General features: G+C 41.7%; 1 protein-coding gene across 1 annotated transcript; it reads right to left on the bottom strand.

Annotated features, from left to right (window-relative positions):
• Nucleotides 1-517: 517 nt before the first annotated feature.
• Nucleotides 518-21,701, bottom strand: SNX18 (sorting nexin 18). The gene is made up of 2 exons (XM_054810680.1): nt 19,928-21,701; nt 518-2,977 (listed from the first exon to the last, which is right to left on the bottom strand). The coding sequence occupies exons 1-2, from the start codon at nt 21,492-21,494 to the stop codon at nt 2,724-2,726; spliced, it is 1,821 nt and encodes a 606-aa protein (XP_054666655.1). The 5' UTR covers nt 21,495-21,701; the 3' UTR covers nt 518-2,723.
• Between the last annotated feature and the right edge of the window lie 1,009 nt (nt 21,702-22,710).

Here is a 22,710-nt window from a genome sequence, read left to right as displayed (position 1 = left end):
TCCCTGCCCGCAGCAGGGGGGTTGGAACTAGATGATCTCTGAGGTCCCTTCCAACCCAAACCATTCTATGAACATTATGCTGTATTGCTAATTTGGTTTCCTCCGTATTTATTTCTTTCAAAAGATTCTGTTACATTTCCTTTGATGCTTCCAAAGTCCACACAATATACGTTCACTTTACTGTAGAGTACATTTGGATCCCAGACCACACCTTCCAGTAGTCCATCAGTCATGAGCAGTCAATGTCAAACTTTTTCCAAATAAAATTAAAACTGTAGTTCTTGCATAGTGCAGTAAGTATTATGGAATTCAGGCTCCCTACATCAGTTTAACTCCAACTCTATGATGAGTGAGGAAAAAAGGAAGATGCTAATATGGATGCAGATTTGAATGTTTCCAAACTCTGCAACAATTCAGATCCAGGATTCCAGTCAAGCCTTTTTGGTAAATCAAGTTTAACCAATTAGCACCCCCACTCTCCCCCCCACCCCAAAAATTCACAAATGAGAAAGTAACGTGAAGGCCATGACAGTTTATTTGGGAAAACTGTACCTGTCTGATAATGTTGTACGTATACATATCACAGCTTAATTTCTTCCTGGACATGTACATGTTATTAATGGTAACCTCCTAGAATACTTCAACTGGACCAAGATCAATTTCTGAACAGGTCTTAATACCTCCAGGTAGAATTAATTTGATTGTAGTCTGATGTAATTACTGCAAAGACATTTAATAAAACAGTATCTGGCTTAAGCAAACATAAGCCATGGAACTCAGGCTCAAACCTAGCTCAACACTATCTCACATAATTAAACGACATACAGGAAGCTGGAGTACTGCTGAGAAGAGCTGTTAGGGGAAGTGGTGAGTTCTGAATGTAGAATAAGATGCCATGAAGAAGATAAAGAGCAAATCAGTGCTATGACTATGGTCCTTATTTTATGGTGAACCCTGTCATTTGCAGCACTCTTAACCTAGAAATGGAGTCTTTCCTCACTGATTGTCCTTACTTTTACAAATACTGGTTTCTTCCTCTTCATTATTCTGTACTTTACTTCTTTGGGTACATACTAGAAGCACTGCCAAACACAACTTGCACAAAATAGCAATCTCCAAGCATTTGGGGATGAATCTCAAAACCAAAACTACTTTCTTACATTTATTCCTCTAAACCAGAGGTGTGGGAATAAGCTACAGAAACTCACATGAGTGAGCAAAAGAACTGCATGTTTCTGCTGCAGAGCTGAGGAATGATTTGTACATAAATGTTACTGTTACTTAACTTCCTTTTCCAGGCTTTCATTTGTTTAAGCTATCCTTGATTAATTTAATTGAAAACCAAAAAGTAAACATTTGGCTTCCTTGGAAGGTTTTGTTATTTTTGTTTAAGAGAAAAAAGATAGGTTAAATAAAAATCCTCTTTCATACTGACATATAAGAAGGAAACCAATAGGTAAGAAACAGACTTTAGACTTAATTCAAGGGAAATAAGCCAGAAAACTCTTTAAAAGATATTGTGTACATATATATAAATGCACCCTGCTTGTCAAAAATATTTATAAAAAAATTAAGACAATTGTTAATTCTTGAGTGTTACAAACATAAAAACGCCACCTGTTTTCCAAGTCAGTTCAGCCAATGCTTACTTCAGATCATTTATATTACTAAACATCCCTGAAACTTTGTAACTTAGTAAACTAATGAATCACAGTGGAGTTTCAACTCAGACAACTGGCAACATAGATGCAAGCTTGAAGCTAAACTGAATCAGCAACTGAACAATGAGCAGATTATTTAAAACTTTAAAAAAAGTTCCAGCCACATAGCTTGCATTCATATCCCCTTGATATACATAATTTTTATTAGACTAGCTCTTCAAATTTCCACTCACAGTAATGCTTTATACTAAAACAAACAAACAAACAACAAAAAAACCCCAACCCCCCCAAAACCCTCACTGTATTATTCATTTCAGAAAGGGGATTAAGTGGTGTATTTTTGTATATATGCTTAACATCCTAGTACATGTAACAAGTAGTCTCCATTTTCAGGGAAAGTGTGAATGGATTTCAGATCTCCTTTTTGAGCCAACGTTTGTTGTAAGACAGTACTTGCTGCACAAACTGGATGGCAGCTGATTTTTTTTCCAGTCAATGTGAGGTTTCATAATCAGTTCCTGCCATAAGCATCAACCCTTCATTCATTCAATCATAAAAATGTGACTTACTAGAAAAGGAAAAAATAGAGTCTAAAGGCACAGAATCACATAGCTGCTCTAGTAGGAGTCTGTAAACAGAGAATTGTTTGAATTTAGGAAATCCAGATCTAGGAAAGTAAAAAGGCATCTGAAGCAGGCTTTTACCTAGCCAACTTCCTTAAAGACCCAAAGGGTTTTGAGGTCTACAAAGTATGCACTAGAATACCATATTTCAAAAAGCAATAAGGCAAAGAGTATACTCATTATTTCAAAAAAGTTACAATGGTAGTGTAGGCATACACAGTATAACTTAGTTACAATGCGTGGTACTGTTTCTACTACATAGCCCTGTAACTGTTTCCTTTCTACATAATCAGAGATTAAACCCAGGTTCCAGGTGAACACAAAACCATCCTTGTACCACTGTCTACCACTGGCAACAGTTTTTCAGCAGCAGCAGCATTTGCTCTGCCACCTGAGTCACGTCCATGCTGAGGGAAGTCCACAAATCAAAGGTCAGAGATTAAACACTGTCATACTTGTGAAGAGCTTCTTCTAGCTTTTGTGTCACTTTTTGAAAAAAGAGTATTTGCTGTTGCAAGAAATGCTGCATCTGTGATTTAAAGTCCCTCACACGAATTTTGTGGAAATGATTAATTTCTGCTAGGGTAGCAAAAGAAATAATATTACAGCGTTCTTGAATGCCCTCAGCTTTTTGGAGCTCCATCTTCCCTTCTTCCACATGCCGTTTACTCTCCTTTACTTTGGTAAGGGCTCCTGTGTAAAGAACAAAACAAAATAGTTGAACTGTGAGGACAATGTAGACTTGACTACTGTACTTAAACAGCTGATTTAATAACACAAGGATTTGTATAAAGCTCATTCTAAATGTATTTATATGCATGTGTGTATATATATATGAATGAAAAGAAACAAAGTAAAACTTTTTCATACAAAAAAAAATCACAGAAGAGTGAATCTTGTTCAAAAAAACCCCCAATAACAGATAAATAGATGACTAGTGGGAAAAAATGAAAGCACTGGAAAACTAGTCAGATCAATTTAAGCCTACATAAACACCAGAAAAATAACCTCATTAAGAAATTGGACTTTGTGAAACGTCACTTTTCCCAATCTTTGTGAAACGTCAAAAGGAGATCTGAATAGACAAAATCTTGCCAATACACCATTCTGCTTTTACACTACAGATACCCCAAAAATTAGTTACTGAATACCAGAGAATCTAAAAGGTTATTTCAAAGTTGCAGACATACAGGTAGACCTAGTCTTGTAAGAGCTAGAAGAAAAACAGAACAAAAGAATTGTCAGTCCTCCTCCAAATAGCTAATTAAAGCACACACATCCTACAAAAACAAAATATCACCCAAAACAGACATACCCAAAGCAGACTCATATAGTGACAGAGTAACAAGATATGTCTTAAGACATTCATTTTCTTGGAGTCAATTTCCCAAAGAGCAACTTCTTTGCCTTAAATATTACATATATATTATATTCCTACAACTAAAACCAATCAGACCAATACAACTTATCTTCTCACAAGATGCTACTGACAGGACATTTTTCACATCCTTTATGATCACTCTTAAGTTGCTTGTTCCTTCAACTAGTTGTAATGTCTTAACTAACTCTTTCAGATTATACTTCTTACTGTACACACAACTACAGTTCACTGACAGGACTCCCTTTACATTGCCTTGAAGAAATGCTTTTCTGTACTCCCTGCAGCCAGCAAGCCAACAGAGAAACCTCTCTGCCTGTATCTTCCAGAGGGACAACCTCCATTCTGTCTGCTGGGCAAACAGGTTTGTCTTCTCGTCAGCATGAACCCACGCATGTAGTAAACACCATTAAACAGTAAAAACAGTTCATCAGCAGAAATACTATCTTCCATCCTTTCCTTCCCGTGCCTGTTTAACACGCCATTTTGAATGCGCCTCCCCCCAGCGCCCTGACACATCTCTGCAATTCAGATCTGGAGCATGACCTTGTGCACAGACACGTCTGGGTTTGCTGGGTGCACGGCAGGTTGGGAGGCAACTGGGGACCACAGCCACTGCTCACTGCATTTCGTTCAGGCACTTCTCACGTTCCCCTGCCTGCTGCGGCTCATCCCCTGCCCATCTCCAACCCCCCACCAGGCAGTCAGGTATAATGGAGGGGTCATGGTATGCTTGTACTAGAAGCAAGTTAAAATATCAGATGATTTGGCAGACCTGGGGAAAGAGAGTTTGTTGCATTTTTTTAAATGAAATGGGGGTTATGTCTTGCATTATAAATAAAATCTGGAATTCCTAAAATCATAGAAGCATGCATGACTCTTCTCCAGTCAACTTCTCACAACAACTTGTTGTAGGAGGGTGTTTTTAATTGCAAACACTCGGGAAACACTTCCTCTAAGTATTTCTGTACTCTTAAAATCACATTTTTCTGCTTAATTTGCATTTAGGCTGTGCTGTACGTGGCATCTCCTGTCTGCAGCCCTAGTATAAGCTCTCAGTTGTGAGTGTAAGAAATTCCCCTCTGGTGTGACGTACTTACAAAACAGACCATACGAAAGATTTTCCTTTTCTTTTTTAAAATTGTGGCAGGGAGATTATTAACAAGGTAAGCATAGACTGTAGGCTGCATGGCTGAGGATGCTGGTACTCAAGTGGCAAAGGCCACACTCTGAACCTGGTACACCAAAGAGCTGCCCAGAGGCCAAGGGCAGCAGCTCTCCCCAGGGGCTGCAAGGTGGTGGCAGGGCCTGGATCTGCACCTTCCCAGTCCCCACAGCCTGTTGGCATGGTGGCAAAAAGCTGGGTGCTGGCTGCTACAGCTGATTGACCTCATCATCTCCAGCCTGGCCCAAAAAAACACCGCTGAAAAACCTTTTCCACATGCAGTGGTGCCAGCAGTGGCACCATGCCAGAAGATCTGTATTTTCTCCTCTGAGTGAGGAATCTACGAGGTAGGGCATGATGTGAAAAATATTTAACTCCCTCTTCTGCGAGGAGGACGTTTCTTTCAACAAACAAAATCAGGCTTAGCAGAAATATTCTGTGCTCCGTGGGCATGGCAGGAATCCATGCACGGCTGTGAAAAACTGAAATTTGGGACTTACTGGAAGCCAGATGGAGCTGGTTAAATAAACATGACAACTCTTCAGTTGTTATGTGGGAAACAGCTTTAGATGTTATTTCTAGAATGACCAAACTGGAATAAAAATACTGAAATATACAGCATCAGCAACTGAAAGCATAACTAAGTTCTGGAGCATGCATAATCTTCAAATCATTTTACATCAATAAACCCCATACGTTACCAAATACTAAACCCCTCCAGACTAGACATATTATGCATTATGCATTTTTTGCCATTACAAAGAAAAACATTTAGAATTAGGGAAAGGAATCAAAGGGCAAACCTGCAGCCATTAATACTGCTCTCAACGCATATGGATTCATACTGGTCCTATAGTGGAATTTCCTTTAAAACCTAGGCAGACTACAACCAGAGGTCAGCAATGTACGCCAAGAACTTATACATACGCTTAAGCACAAACTCGGTTCGTTTTTTGAAGTGCCTCTAAATGAAGTGTTTAATCTCCACAGCCTACAGCCCTTGTATTTGAATCCACATGAGCAAAACTCTGAGCCAGAGCAGAGATTCATTGATGCCGAAGGTGCAATGATCCATGCAGGTTTCTAATGGTGAAAGGAGGGAGGAGGACAGGGTGAGGGAATCGGGGAGCAGAGAGCAGTCCCTTGTGTGCATCCCTGCTTGAAAACATGGGTTTTGCTCAGAGGTGCCCAGGTAAGGGACGGGTCTCATGGTAATCTCTAATGCCTCCCAGCCCACAACTCCTAACCTGTCTCACCCCAGGCTGTACACCATGAACTTCCCCACCTCCATCCTCACTAATCTATCCATCGCCCTCAGTACCTAATCCACCACCTCCCAGCTCCTGCTGCTGCCCTTGCAGGCTGTTGAGGCTGAGCAAGCCCCCTCTGGCCTAAGTACACCTCCACAAACATCTCCTGGTTTCTGAAGTTAATGATGGGAACATCCAGTATTGGTTTTGACAATCCAAAAAAGCAAGACTGATTTAAATACAACAGCAGAATTATGGCAACCGTAGAAAGGGCTAACACACATTTTAGGAAAAAGAAACACAAGGAGCCACCTCCTAAATGCATATTAGCTCAAGGAAACCTCCTGCTGAATAAATGTCTGGGATAAATATCCACCAATGCACTGTTCCCAGAGGGATGTGATACATAAAAATAAATTCTTGGGGCTTTTTTAGCTACAGCTCTACAGACTCTGTAAAGTCTTGCCCATGCATTTAAAGTTTGTGGTCCGATGAAAAGACCTTCTGTCAGGAGATCATGTTCCAGTGATCAGGACTAGCTTTCAAACAGCAAAGAGAGCCTGGATCAAAGATGCTCCAAAAAGCTGTGCTACATCTATTTCTGTTCTTAAGGGTGGGGAAAAGCAGATGTGAATGCTGTTTTTCATTGCCCGAAGCCTGATGTTAAACAGACAGTGGTACTCACTGAATGCTGCTAAGGGCTTAAGAGAAACTCGCAGGTTTCAGAACTTGTTTTGAAGTATGAGATTAGACAACACAAGATGATATGAACACATTTAACAAGAACATTTATAGTAATGTGCTCGCAGCCAAGAAGACAGAGACAACATAAAATTCCTGCTAGAAATAAATACTTGCAAGCTGTGAAACACACAATACAAACAGCAACTTAAAAGGGTGCTGAGGATTTATGAGGGAAAAAAGAAGTGTATTGAGTCAGTAAGCTGACCATGCAAACATGAGGTTGCAATGAGGCAGAAAGAGTCAAATACATTCAGGAAAATTAAACAAAAAAAAGAAGAGAATTCCTGAACCTGAAAGTACTCAGGTCTGGGTCAAACAATGTATTTTCACATCACTGGCAGTTTTATTACACTAATAAATGCTTTGAGATTGTGTGAAGAGTCAACTAAGGGTGGGTTTGAATCCATACTTGAAATTGTACTGACTCTCCCTCAATGCTGTAAGTACAAGTATATACCTGTAAACCCATGCTGATGCATACACGTCTCCAAGCTGTCCAATTGCAAGGTATGATCAGCCTACCAGCAGCCAGCCCTACGCTAGTTCTTCCTGTTCAGTGTACATGACACAAGTCCAAGCTGCAGCCTGCAACATGACCAGAAAGCAAAAGTTTTGGGGCTCAGCTCAAGACTGCAATTGAAATTGCTCTTTGCTCAACTCCTTTGCCTCACTTGAAGCGAGGTCTGCCCTGCGCCTGCCAGCACAGCAATCACAAGCCAAAGAAGAGCAGTAACTGCTAAGGGTGAACTATCTTCCCACTGCCTCATCTCCATGTCTCCTCAAAACACCTGAACATCAGCTTTTGAGTGGTGCACACAGCAGCCAAGAGAGAAATGTCAGCTATGCCTGAAGCTACTAATCCAAACAAACAAAGACAAGTCTAGAGAAAGGGAATTCTTCAAGTAGGAGCCCTTTTTGCTCTGTATTTTCACAGTGGTTACTACAGTGGACATGTGTGTCACAACTGGGCTTGCTCAGTTCTTAAAAAACACAAGCAGTAATTACTGATACTGTTCATAATGGTATCACTATTTCTGAAAAATCATCTGAAAAATCTAGAGCAGCAATGATTTAACTGCATAAAGTAATGCTGCATATGAGATGAAACACAAAGAAGCATCAGCTCAACACTGCTAGAATATAGCACATGAAGCAGTGGTAAGTATCTGTTGAAGTCAGAAGGTCTGCAATTCACAGTCACTCTGAGGAATGTGCATCATCCACTAAGTCACCCATATATTAATGCCTTTGGTATCTCACTCCAAAATACTAAACTTAAAAACTCAGCCAGCTTGTAGGAGCCAACAAGCTCAGTTTTTAGATCCTATAATTGTAATGCTTTTACAACTGCAGTTTTTAAAATACTTCTTTCACTTCAGTGATGAATTATGCTAAAATGGAGCAAATAGATTTCTATCTCTAATAGTGAGATAACAGTTTACATGTATGCCAGTTATGATTAGTACAACACTTTCAGCAAATACCCATGTTCTTGTTACTCTACTTCACACCTTGAATTAAAGAATTATCACAAAAGAACCGCAAATGGACTGAAAGAAGACATGGGAGAAAAATTTACTCCTGTGGTTCCCCTTGGTATCTTAGAAAGAACATTATTAAATGTATTAAAAATACATTGTTAATGGAGCTGGGGGAGGGAGAGAGAGTGAAGCAGTGGGCTGGGTGCCAGCTCAACAGTATGTGCTGCTCCTCACATGATGGCTCTTTGCCTTTCCCCACTGGCTCCAGCACTGCCAGGAGGGAGGTGAGCACGGGCCAGCACACTGCTGGGGCCACTGGTCTTGCTGCAGGTGAAAACCAGTAACCGTTCCAAGGGATGGAAACAGGGCACCTGGCCACCAACTCCTCTAACCACAAACCTGTACTTATTCTATTTGTAGAGCCTTTGCGTAAATGGTACTAAAACCGACAACAGCCATAAAAAAAGCACAATAGAAAAACACCCGAGGACGGTGATTGTTCTGGTCTTGCCATGAGCAGTAACTGTGGCAAAACCAAAGAGCACCGTATTCTTGACCACCACCTTTGAGAAGTCTCCTGGCCAACAGGCTTCGGTGTGACAGCAAGACCTTGTGTGGAAGTCCAAGGGCTCCTCTGAGAGATGGCTCCCTCAAGGGGAAGGACAGCTAGGGTCAGAAAACATCGTGATCTTCAAAGAAACTCACAAGTTTGACAAAGAAAATCTCTCAGCATCTCTACCTCAGAAATCTTGTGAAAATAAAATGACTGGTGCAATAAACAATTTTTCATCTTTCTCCTATCAGCAAGCTATGAAATAAAATTTGGTGCATTACTTATTAGAAAGTAAAACAACTTACGTTTCCATGCCATTCAGCTGCCCATCATATTAAATGGTCTAACAGTAGGCATGATGTGTCTTTCAAAGCATGCTATTGAAGGGAGAGCTTTGAACTAGTCTAACAACTCCCTTTGCTTTACTTTTACTACAAGACACTGTTCTAGTATGAGACACCATCTCTAAAAGGAAGGGAGAAAACAAATATTTTCATGACGTTGCTTTCAAAGGATGCAAAAGCAGAATATGTAACTAGAAATAAGTTTTCTTTTTCTTTACTTAATGGTGAGGTTATTTAACTACAGCTCTTTGCTTATAGATTTGAAATGGCAAACTCTGAGTGTGCACGTAGCACAGCTTTGAATTGCCCTCCTTCTGAAAGAAACAACTGTGGAGGAAACAACATTATCCCTAATCCAGCAGACTGCCGCCAATACAAGCCTGTCTACATGACCGTCCCACTTACACCAGATCTAGCAAAGCTGTTGTTACAGGATGACTCAAATGACTAATCCAATAAAAAACTGCATTTGGCCTGGAGGGGAAGGAGACAGTGGCTTAGTTTTATCAATGGCTTAGCTATGTGATCCAGCTCAGCCCAAGGCTACACGATCATTAGCTCCAACACAAGGGAAGCTGCAGAAGCACCACAGGAGATTACACATAACATGACATCCTACTCCGAAAAAAGCCCCCAAACTTCCCTCTCTTAATTCAAAGTGAAACGACAACATTATGTATAGCAGAATAGAGATTTTACTACATTGACAGATTATTTGCTTAAGAACGCTCTGAGCACAGATTACCAAAAGAAGCCTACATTAAGATTCTGCAAATTCTTTACATTTTCTGTCCAAGATTTAGAATGGAAAGCAGCATAATGGGAGTTTGCCTGAAATTAAAACCAGAAGACTTCTCCAGTAAGGAGTGAACTGTGTAAAAGAAACATCAGAGGGAAAAAGTATCATTACAATAATTAATACAGGAACCACTTGATACTTTAAAATCTGGTTTTACAGTTTTAAACAGAAAAAGCAAGTGTTCTCCAACATCGATGAAGTCACTTGTTCTTTCGGAAAGTGCCAGCACAACAGAGTTTTCAAAACTAGTCTTTCTAATTATATTCTCCTCAAGGGTGCAAAAAACCCACTTTAACAACATTCTATTTTCCATAATGAAAGTCAGAAATACAAAAATAAAATATATCAAATTGGAATTACTTTAGTATTACAAGGGGGTTTTGTATAGATACATGAAAATGGCTATAATGCTTTTAGAATCTGCCGCCTAAAAATAGTTTAAAAAAATGAGGTTTATTTTTTATTATTTTGTTGCCCATTGCTCAAAAAAACACAGAATAAAATAACACTATCCTATAAATCTAGACTCATAAATCACAGTACTGTGCTAATGTCTAGGTTAACACTGACTGACTGCAGGATTATTAACATTGGACAGCATTATTTGTTCTTCCAGTTACCCTGTTGCTAGGTTCAATGAAAGCTGTCACCCAGAGATGCATTCTTCAGTTCAACATGAAATCGCCTTCTAATCTACACAATAAAACAGTCATTTCAGAAACTTGATTAATTCTAATCTCATCTGGTGGTTTTAACATATATATTGATTTAATTAATACATAACCAATTAATGATAGTGTTAGAATGCAGTGTCAAATATCACTCTGTTTTAAAGAGCTACCAGAGTTAATGGATACTATACATGTCTAACTTTTTTTTATTTTAAATAATGCAGTATTTAAGACCTTATTAGACTTATGGTGCACACATCTGCCAGTTGGTGTACACACGCACAGGAAGAGCATACATGGCCAATTATTTATCCAGATTGACAAGGACTGTAACCATACCTGTGCATGTCAAGAGGCTCCAAAATGCTCCTGCTACTGAAAAATATTTAAATTGTCACATTGGCAACATGCATTTCAGTTCCAGAGTCCTCCAGAAGAATCTACAAGCTTTGGTGTGCAGCACCTCCAGTTTTGCTGGGCCATGCTACACCACGCTCCTCTGTGACCAGCAAGCCACAGTTCGCCCTTGAAACAGTTGGTAATAGGAGGTGAGAGCAAGATGTCAAAATAAATGAAAGAAACATTACAGAATTATCAGTTTATCCTACTGCCCCACATAACCCCATTAACAAAACAAAACAAAAAAAGCCCACAGTGCTAGGTAACCACATGTAAAAACTGCAAAATCAGATGTAAGTTTTGCATTCAAATCTTGAATACAATGACTTTAAAACTAATATATCTTCAAATGTGTTGTACACAAACAGTGTTTGAAGCAAATGACCTTATTTCAGCCACTAAAGCATGTTTAAACTGTGTGCATGAGTAGTTTTAACTTTACATCACTTTTCAGTGATGTCTGAAAGGAGGCCTGCTAGGAATGATTTGATCTTAAAATCCAGCTAAATTATGTATATTGGTGTCTATCATCACAAATGTATTGTTTTGCACCACAGCCTGAGAGGCAAAACCTAGGTAATGCTGTTTTTTCCCAATTTTAAGGCAGTCTGTACTTTTCAACACTCACATATACCATTTAAGATATTGATACAGCTTCAGCTGACACTACAGACTGGGGGGACAGAAAGGAATGAAACTTAAACTAGGTTAGTCACTAGAAACACGGTACATTTGCCCATTAGAAAGCCAGTCACGTTTTTCAGGGTGGACACAGTTGAAAGTTTAAGTGATCACAATTTGCAGAAGTACAAAGATGAAACCTTTCAGTGATTTTAAGTACTTCTTACCAGCTTACATCTAAACAAGGCATCAAACAGGCTTTTCAAATAAATCTCATCATAGATTCTGAACACTAGTTTCTCCCAATTAGGATGCTAAGAATGGGCACTTTCTGCTAGAATGATTCTACAGACTCTTAACAGCTTTTGTAAAGGCCCTGTTCATAATGCTGACTTCAAGACAACAGCCTAAATCAGAAATGACGCTGTGCATGCGTGAGATAAATTTATTTTCAGTAAAACTGGTTAACAGCATATAAGCAGAAAGGTCTCCTCTGGATCTATTAAAGACGAATATAAGTCACAGCCAAAATGGATGTAAACATCATTATATCAAATGGTAACTTATTCAAAATTTTCTTAAGATTCATGGGATGTGGGTGGACAGAAGACACGTAACACTGCGTATCGATATCCATATACCATTATCAAGAGAAGCAAGTATAAATGCAGGTTCCACCAACTCACGCATCCCTTCTTTACTGGGGTGCTATGAAAAACCTGGTTTTGGATGTTGTTCTCTGTAAAGGCTGAAGAGAAGCAAAAAGCAAGCACAATTTACGATGTTTGCTTGTCCATCATCATCTGCTTAGCTCTGCTACTGTCCTACGATGAGCAAATACAACATGCATAGACAGTTTAACATAAATGTGTATGAAAAGAGTCAAGATCCAAATGAAATGCAGATGCTGCTGCAATTTTTCCCCAGTATTCTTTAAATGCTCTCTTAGAAATCTGAATGCTGCATTATCTCTTTAAGGACAAAAAGAAGTAGACTCCTTGTTGTAGGAAGAATATGCAAGGTAAACCATCATTAATGTAACCAACTAAAATATATTACATAATACAATACCAGAACATGTGAACATTATTAGAATATGTTATATTCATACTATATATAAGAAATGCTATACATTCTTGTATTATGTTAATTTTAAATTGTAAATATATATCTTTATTAAAATTATTAATATATGAATACATTACATTATATAGAATATTATAGTTTTATAAAGGCAGAAGAGAATTGCCTGCCTTTTTAGGATGAAGGCATCTGATCCTTTGAGTTTGGGCTTACATAAAACTGCAAGCAACTTGAAAATGTAGTGTCATTATCATGGTATCTAGTAAAATGGTTCCTTCTTCAGCATACTGCCAGTTAGCTGGCATATCTATTCATGCATGTAAAGATTCAAAATGGTAAGCCTGAAAAAACTAGAATAGCAAGTTGCTTTTTACCATGGGACAAAAAAAGCAATGCAAACTCCCAATCACAGCATGAATCTGCTTTTCACATGTAGACATAAAAAGGTTAGTGCAGTTCATCACGATTACTTAAGTTGTCCACCGTGATGTGTACTTACCTAAAACAAAGGCTGAAATGATCACTTCTTCCTGCTCTGCTACAGTAACAACCCAAAGTCTCTACTAAGAACTGAACAGATTGTTTAAATGTATATATTCTGCTACCGACTTAATGAGATTCAACTCCAAAATTTAAAACACACTTTTCACTAGGGCTTTTTTTAAGTATTATTTAAATCCTCATGGCCTTCATAAAAGATATAAGCAAGATTGTGCAGAAAGCATTTGCCATTTGTTTGCTGTAGTCTCATAAGACTCGTGTTGGCTCAGCCAAATGTGATTTCACTTATTTAATTAGAATTTTCAAATTCTGTACTATTTGAACTAAGCAATTTAAAAATAAGGTACCAGGTGGATGAGTTTATACAGTCTATACACATTAACTTGGCATTTTAACTGTTCAAACAAACAAGGTCTAACAATGAAGTCACGGAAAGATGCTGGAAAGGCTGAAACGTGTCCTTGTTTCAAAGGTGACTTGCAAAATAGAAAAAACAGCTAGCTTGTTTGTTTTTGATAATGTGCTTACAAAGACTTGGAAGAGCTCTGAGAACTACTTTCCATTTTCAGTCTACCAATTCTTGTCTTGCCTGTTTGGATGAAGTCCTTTTAGCAAGACCTGGAGTTCTCTGAGCTGCAAGAGAACCATCTCTCCATCTAGATTCTTCAAAAGCTTCAAGCTGAAAAGGTATTATATAGTCCTTGAAATAAAATTACTTCCTCTTTCTAAAAAATGTTTTTCAGTTCTTCAATATCTACATTGGCCTGCTACTCTATAGCTGCCCACTCTGTCTTCCCAGTAGACATGGCTTTGCTGCCTGTGGAGAGCAAGTACCTGTAAGAGCACAAGGGGTGACAATGTGCTGCCTGCGGTCAAACCTACTACAGGTGTGAGCTTTGTTCAAAACCTCTCTACCCTGATGGGACTAAGTGGGCAGTCTGGACAGACTTTCTGGTGTGCAGTAATGCACGCAGTCTCTCCCAGGGAAGGAACAGTTACACTCTTCCTCTGCTACCAGCTATTTTTGAAAAAAAAATCACTGGGTTTTATCAGCTACAAAACATCTCTCTGTCATCAAATGTGTATGATATGAGGCTAGTGGGTTTCCAAAGGCAACAGGAAAGAAAAAGGCATCATGACTGCATGAATTGTGTTCCCTTAAAAAGCTAAGATCAGAAGAGATTAAGGGGGGAGTGAAAAAGAAAAATACACCATACTTTAAAAAGACCCATGCATCTTTTAGTCAGGGCACAGAAGTCCTTTTTTTCCTTTCTGTTTAACCTTCAAGTAAAGCTATCGCACAATTTGGTCTTGTTTATTATTGTCCTCTGATTTTACACACACCAAGGAAGCTGTAATTTTATATAGTTTCTAAACGTGAAGATTCTTTCACATTTTCGCTATCTAAAAGTCTCAATTTCCTTCAGGTTGCCTTCAAATACTGGGAGGTAATATTGGGTGATTCAACAGCAAGCAGACCACGCTACATCATTGCTGGTAACAGCAACGGGGATGCTGACAGGGCAAGTCATCCTGGACCAACTCATCCTTTCTCATCACAGTCCTTAAACAGACGAAATGTAGGTACCCATCTCTTTTTACTGTTGGAAGGGTCATCTGGCTAGGATTACATACCTAGCTCACAGCCAATAGCTACCTGAGTTGAACCCCATGCAACGTGTATGTATCTGAGGGACAGAGGAGGGAAAAAAAGAGTGGATAAAAGGAAAAACAAGGATGGAAAAACCATCTCTGCAAATTTAAGAGGTTAGAAAGTAAGCAAGAGGGAAAAGCACTGCTTTTACACTGTGATATGAAATTTTAGGTGTGAATTTTGATCAGTCTGATTTATTCGTGAACCCCTCCTTCCCTTGGAAAAAACCCATTGCTAAAAATATTAGAGAGTTCCAGGTTTCAGTGTTGTTTGGGTTTTTTGATGCATTTCCAGCTGGAATGTTTTTTCACCTATAATTTTGTAAGATATTCTAAAAACACACCAGCAGATTCTTTAAAGCCAATATCTAGAATTTTGCTTGCTTCAGGTAAATAAGAGAATTTGCCTTATTTTAATTTTCACAAACAGTGATCAAGGAGCAAAAAAGTCATTCAGATAATTTTTAAAGTAATTCTCTTAAATCTTGGCATGCAGAGGAAACAGAATTCCTGCCTAAGTATTAGAAGATATTTAGACCACTTTCTCAAATCTATTTTGCAAAAATCATAACCAAAAGTTTGTCTAGTGTTAACATCATAATGTCAAGAGACAGGAGAAACCTGGAAAGCAGAGCTGAAACAGCAAAATAGTACTTCTTCCACTTTCAGGAATTACAAAAGGTCAATTGTTATAATTCCTCAAACAAAACTTGAAAGAAAGAAACCCAAAAACCTGTAACTTCTCTACTCTCACTAAGCAAATATGAAGACGAGATAGCCAGACAAGCTTGAGCTACAGTGCTAGCATACGCTATCTCAAATTCTTACATATGCATAAATTGTCTGAACCTGAACTTGTGTGGGCCTGCAGTGAGCATTTATGTTGAAGATTACTGAAGTCAGAAGACCTCATCAGTTGAGTGAAGCTCTAGCAATTAATATTTAGGAATTATTTTGCCAAGAATGCCTAGGGAATTTCCACAAGTAAACTGTGAAAATACAGAAAAGAAGGCATTATCCATTACAAATGAAGACAAGAGGCTGCTGCTTAAAATTAAAGCAACTGAATCTAGTATTTCTTGAAAAACACACCAGTTCTGCAAAAGAAAATTACAAAAGTGCAGCTTAGTTTTTGAGCCTACTGAACTTAATATTCCTCTTCTACAAATGTTTTGCCAGAGGCTAAAGAAAACTGTGTTCAAGTATATCTAACTTATTTGGATCTTCCACTCCAAACCACACAGGTATGCACAGGAATACCTTCATGCAAACACTTTATAAGCATTTACCTATGGGGAGTTGAGGGCTAGATACATACAAGTATTTGGGTGCTCAGATGCTCAAGACACCACTCTGCCATCATCTACCCCTACAGGTGCCAGTTTTCCCCTAATTGCTTAGTTTTCAAATAAAACCTATAAACCAAAAGTCGTTTGTAAGGGTTGTATGCCTTGAGGCTAATACGCTCTGTGCCAGCCTCAGTGGGACTCTCAAACCAAGCATTTCCAGATGGAAATATGGGGTTTGCAACCTAGCGTGTTCTTCGCCGTAGGGCTCAATCCAATCAATCTTCAGAACTGGACTAGAAAACACACAAAACTAGGTAAGGTCTCTGTCAAAGCACTGACAAGTTGATCCTCAACTGGCATGTGGGACAGAAAAGTTCAAATCTTTCATCTGTCTCTTCTGGGGCAGGAACTTCAACTCTTCCTTCCCTCATAGAAAATTCTGTAAATACTGGGTGCTCAAGATGGAGGAGGCAGAAGGAAAGGAATCTTTTAAAATATCCTACAAAAGCTATTGCCATTTCAGAAAATACTTACAATATTAGTAAGACAATAAACAGTTTGAAAATATCCCCACAGTCCATAGGTTCACATATTTTATGCAAGTGACCAAAATGACAATCCCTTTCTGCACACTTTAGATCACATATGATGTCCTCAGCACAAGAGGCAAAAAGACCTGAACCCCAAAGCAATTAAAAGCACAACGGTTTAGGCATTTTCCTGCTGATATGCAGACAAAGCAACAGCAGGGCTTACGTGGCTGTGGTTCATAATTCTAGAAGAGACAAAGCCCAAACAGAGGGAAATTTTTGTCTCTGACTTACAGATTCTCAGTCCTTCTTTCTGCAGAAGTTGCAGAATGATTAAAAAAAAAAAACCCAAAGGTGCAGACTTCTCAGTCCATACCACAAAACACACTTTCAAGTCACATTCAGCAGCTGTTCAACTATCAGCAGTAGAGCAAACCCATAACCAGACGCTGCAGTTGAATATTCTACCCACAGACATGGGCATGTTTTGGCCACAGTTGCCTATATTTTTTAGACTTTCTCGGGTCTAGGGGAATACAGAAATGGAGTCTACATAGAAAACAAAGGAGAAGTACTCCTAACTTCAGAGTTCATCTTTTAAAGGCATGGCCATGTAAGCCATGCATCAATCAGGCTGCTGTTTCTACCACTTCTAAGGGCACTTTGGGGTCATTTTACTGCACAAAGAAGTTGTATGCTAGAAAATAAAACACTTGAAGAAAGACACGCCAACTCTATTTTTCAGATGATCTATTATCGCCAACAGATATTTGTTTAGTCTATACAGACAATAATAATTCTCAAAACTGGCAGCTATCCCAGATAGTGAATTTAAAAGCAAGCTCTTACAACATAAGAACACCGAACAGTTCATATTTTCATCTTAAGTTTATAATTTGGAATTGAAAAGCTACACCTTTTTACAAGTAACCCTCAAGAGTAACAAAACAGCAATACACTGGGTGTAAAAAACATTTTCCCCTCAGTTTTCTTCCAGTTTGCCTGTTTTCTAACAGGAATGACAACAACAAACACATAATCTGTTTCTAACCCTGTTCCTATCACGAATGTGAACACTCAAGAGACCAACCTCTCAAGCCCATGCCATTTTCTGATGGCAAAGATGTACAAGGCATAAGAATGTGTTGAAGGCAGTGTAAGCCCAGAGGTGCTGCAGCATTAACACCTGTATGCAGACTGGCTGTACATTTCTCCAACCAGCTCCAAGACAGTGCTCCAGCACAAAATCAACTCTACATACGTCATACTCATGCACTGCTCTAGTTGAAGCTCATCTAGATGAACTTTCCCTGGTTCAGTAAGGTAAACCTAACCAGTAAGCACAAATTCAAACAGAACTATAAAAAACTAGGGTTGAGTCAAGCACGTATCTTATTATTCCCAATCCTCTCTTCAAGGTCTCGTCTCCAAAAATACTGCAGTGAAGAACTCTATACAGCCTTAAAGCTTGAGGGTGTATTACTTAAATAGTATATATAATCTGCTGGGTTTTTCCACCTAATAAAAAAAAATCTTTCCCTTTATTTTTTTCCAGAAGCTTACAGGTAATCCTATCAGTAGCTGACAACTCACTCTGAAACATGAGGCATTGCCAAGGCCACCTTTCTGTCCAAATTTAAAATACTTGAAAGTTGTTATCAGAAAACAATGCCACAACAGCTAGCAGAACAACTCCTCAAAGGTTAGACTACACACTTCCCTTTTCTCTTCAAAATAATATTAAGATTGTTTAAGTTTCCACTCACAATTTTCAAGATTTGACAGGAGAATGGAAATCTGACTTTGATGCATGCAATTTTTATGAAAAGCTTACTTTCTTAAATAACAACAAATTGTGTGCTTTGTACCAACTCTGTTTCCTTAGATTTTCCCAGCAATAATTCATACCTCCCGGAAGCCTGTCTTTTTGATCTGTTGAAAAAAACTCTTCCAACTCCCTTATCGTTGAACTCAAAGTACTATTCCAGATGCAAAAACCGTGGAAATGTCACTTAAGGGCACAAAAGACTGATTCACCGTGACTAACACTTCAACCTCTACTTCTTGGGATGCAGAACACCATTTATTAAACTCCAGAATAACTTTCAATAAAGCTCATGCATTTTCTCAGGTATGTGTTACACACGCTCATTTCTGCGGAGCAGATGTGATGTTTTCTTGGTCTGTTTTACAGCTCCAATCCCCATCCCCCCGATCTTCAAGTGGAGAACAAGGAATATTTGGTAAGAAATGTAAATATATGGTAAGGAATATAACAGCAAAAAAATTAAATGATGGGCTAGTCTTCTCACAATGGTGAGGAATACACGAATATCATTCATTTCACAGCAGGGAAATCATCTACACAGATATAGTGCTACAAACTTCTATTTAGCTGAACAAGTGTCACTTGTTACATAGGAGATTATTCATTTTTGGAGTTTCTTTTTCTCTGACGGATCACAAAAGCACCTTATAAACAGCAATCTGAACCTCAGAAAGGTGTTTCAGCTAGAAAGATGCTGAACGGATAACAGGTGAGCAACACCTTTTTATGATAATGAGGGCAAAAGATGAGCAACTCCAACTAAACACTGTGGCAGACCATTATTCTTACAAAGGCACCAAGAGAGTTTAATGCACGGCCAAACTGAGAAACCCCAGTAGCTTTAAACATCTCATTTGACTGTCTGACACTGCAAAATGCGCACACCACCACGTGCACCTCAAACAAGGTGGTCAATCGGAGGAGTACCTGCATCTTCAGATTACTTCATATTTATTATCTACTAGATCAGAGATTTAAGATACCTAACATACATCAAAGAATAATAGATGTTTTCACACCACTTGATCTCCAACGTTTGTCAACAAGCCCATTAAACTTTAATGTATCATGAGTATAGGCAGATGTGGTTTATTTCAGAGACACACAGCTGAATGCAGCAACCTCTAACCACTAAAATTCCCAACTATGTCGAGGCCTTTGGCACAGAACAAGAATTGTCACTGATGTGGTTTTTTGTATTTTTAGCAACAGTTTACCTGAGCAAACACAGAAAGATTTAACCCAAGGCCAGCAAGCCAGATGCAGGGCAAATTTAGCCCCTGGTCCCTACATCTGTGTGCATACCACTGATACATAAAATTTCATCATTTCAGAAAACACAGAAGGGTGTTACCTTTCTGGACATGGATGATGTCTGGGAAGTTGGCCAAATGCCCCTGATACAGCGCTAACAAATCCATTACAGGATCTAGGTCCTGCCGGGGCTGATCGGCAAAGAGGTCCCCGATGGCATCGTAGGCTTCTGCAGTGAAGGCTATAGCTTGGTTGAGGCCAGCCGAAAAGGCCTGTTGGTCCAGCTCAAAGGCCTGACTGAGGCACTTAAAGGAGTGCCCCACCTTCTGGTATTCCTTCTTGAAACCAGTGACTTGTTTGCGGGCAAACTCATTGGCTGTGTGATTAAGCTGCAGGGCACTCTCGTCCATCTTCTTTGTGAAGGCTTTGAAGCCATCCACCTGGCTTTCTACCTCCTGCAAGTCCAGGATGGCCCCAGGGCCCGTGGGGACACTGATGGTCAGGAAAAAGTTGGCACCCACCATCTCATCCTTCTCAGCCTTGCGCTTGCCTTGTTTCCAGGCCTTCTCATCCGTGCTGGGACAGGTGAGGAAGTGCTGGAAGGCATCGCACTGAGCCAGCACAGGGTGGCTGCACATGTGGTCCATCCACCAGGCCAGGCCTTTGCGACGTTTGGAGATGAAGTCCTCCTCAAAGCGGCCGGTGGCCTGCTTCTCTGGCAAGTGGGGCACAGAGATGACAGGGAACTTCTCGGCCAGGCGCCCGTAGAGCCAGTCAAAGTGCTTGTAGCGGCGGTGCACCTGCTGCCCTGTGTGGCTGGGCACCAGTTTGTAGGCGATGTAACTCTTCATGCCCTTGAACTTGGTCTGCTTGGTGGGGTCCTCAATGGAGCACTGGAAGGGGTAGGGGTTCTCCTGCCACTCGGGGCCCCGGGGGCCCAGCACCACGCACAGCTTGTCCCCGTCCTTCACGAAGCCTGACGCCTCGCCCAGCACGAAGGCCTCCCCGCCAGACTTGACGAAGGTGGAGAAGCGGTTGAGGTTGCGGCTCACCGTGGCAGAGCTCTTGGCGGCACCACCACCGCCAGGCGGGTGTGGGTGGCCCGCTGGGTGACCGCTGCCACTGCGGGAACCCAGGGAGAGCTCAGACCGGGTGGACAGGCGGTAGCGGCCGGAGGCCACGCCACCCGCTGCCTCGTAGTCCGGGTAGGAGCTGCCCAGGGCACCCGGCTCGTCGGCCACGGTGGAGCTGTCATCCCAGTCGTCGTCCCAGTCGTCATCGCTGCCTTGGCTGGGCTGGTAGGAGCCGCCGTAGGGCGCCGGCGGGAAGGGGTACCCGGCGGCGGCGGGAGGCAGCGGGTAGGGCTCGGGCGCCGCCGCCGGCGGGGGCTGCTGCGCCGCCGGCTTGAAGGCGGCGGGGGGCGGCAGCGGCTCGAAGCCGCCGGCGGGGACATTGGCATAGCGGGCGGGCGGCGGTGGCTCGGCGGCGCGGATCACCTGCACGTAGGAGGCCGGGAAGAGGCCGCGGTCGCCGCGGCTGTTGACCCCCTCCAGCCAGCCCTCGATGTCCTGCTCGCTGCAGAGGCTCAGCACCTCGTGCTCCCGCAGAGAGATCTCCCCCGGGTTCTCCGACCTGAAGTCGTACAGCGCCCGGGCCCGGAGCGCCATGACCCCGCCGCCCAAACGCCCCCCGAGGGGTCTCCCCGCCGCCGCCGGTACCGCCGCCCCTCACCGCGCCGCGCCGGCGGGGCTGCGGAAGGAGCGCGCAGCTGCCGCCTCCTGCCTCCGCGTCCCGCCGGCGGGGACGCTGCGGTGGCTGGCTCCCCGGGCTCCGCTGCGCTGCGGCCGGCTCCGAGTCCCGGCTTCACCCCGGCGGGCGAGGCTGGGCGCGGGGGCCGGACCGGCGACCGTCCCACGTCGCCAGTTTCGCTAATCCAGAGCCGAGAGGCAGGGCGGAGGAGCCGAGCGCAGAGCGGCCGCCCCCATCGATGGGCCCGGCCTGGCCCTGCCCCGCCCGCCCCCTGGCGTCCGAGCGGCCGCGGGGCTGCGGGCACGGGTGCTGTTACGGTTCGGCAGCGGTCCCGATCTGCGCTGTTTTGCGTGTTTCCTACCAGGTTTTACAGGGTGTAACACCTGCACCTTCGGCCTCTTTAAAGGCGTTGACTGATTTGTCACAGGTCTACCGGATTTCCACAACTCAAGCACTTAACTATTGCTCCCGACCCCCCCTCAAAGGCGTTTCACGCTTCTCCAGGTTTGGCCGAGAAGCTTGCACACCTTCTCGGGGGCTTCGTTTTCTTTCCAGGGTTCCCGCGTGGCGAGCAGGACGGATGGGTGCTGTCGCTGCTTCAGCGTCTCTGCAGGAGGTGCACCACGCAGGTGCTGGGGCAGGGGGGTTGCACTGCTTCTGGAGGTCCTCCTCCAGCTGGTTGTTGCTTACAAAGAAAAGTAAGGCTAGAGTTAGGAAAGTGTGCATTTTGGTTGTGGACAATGTGTATTGTAGCCTTCTCAAAAAATGTGGTCATGCTCCTGACGTTGCTTTTCTGTGGAGCAGCCTTAATCCCATCCCCAATATTTTTCCCTACCCTTATCATTTCCCCTTGTAACTCCCGTGGCACCTGGTCCTGTGATGTCTAATGACATAGATCCCATCCCACTAATGATCTCTTTGGATCCCTGAATACAAGTTTCTCTCAAGATTTCTACCTGTTCCTGAACAATTAGAAGTTCTCTGGAGGAGATGTGCCTGTTTGGTCCCCAGTTCCTCACACTTTCCCATCAACACCCTGCCAGATATGCGGTTCTTACACATTTCTCTGACATAGTTCAAAGTGTATGTTGCTTCTCAAAGTTTTTTGTGACAAATAATTTGCCTTCACCTAAG

The sequence above is a fragment of the Grus americana genome, chromosome Z, assembly GCF_028858705.1.
Source record: "Grus americana isolate bGruAme1 chromosome Z, bGruAme1.mat, whole genome shotgun sequence".
In the NCBI taxonomy this organism is placed as follows: Eukaryota; Metazoa; Chordata; class Aves; order Gruiformes; family Gruidae; genus Grus; species Grus americana.
Note: the sequence above shows the minus strand (reverse complement) of the source record. Positions and strands in the feature narration are given on the sequence as shown.

Bases quoted from the DNA above. Each gene is read 5' to 3' on its own strand.
- SNX18 (XM_054810680.1), bottom strand. From the start codon at position 21,494: ATGGCGCTCCGGGCCCGGGCGCTGTACGACTTCAGGTCGGAGAACCCG. The intron at 2,978-19,927 runs GTAACACCCTTC...TTCTTTACACAG, and splicing joins CATCATCCATGTCCAGAAAG to GAGCCCTTACCAAAGTAAAG.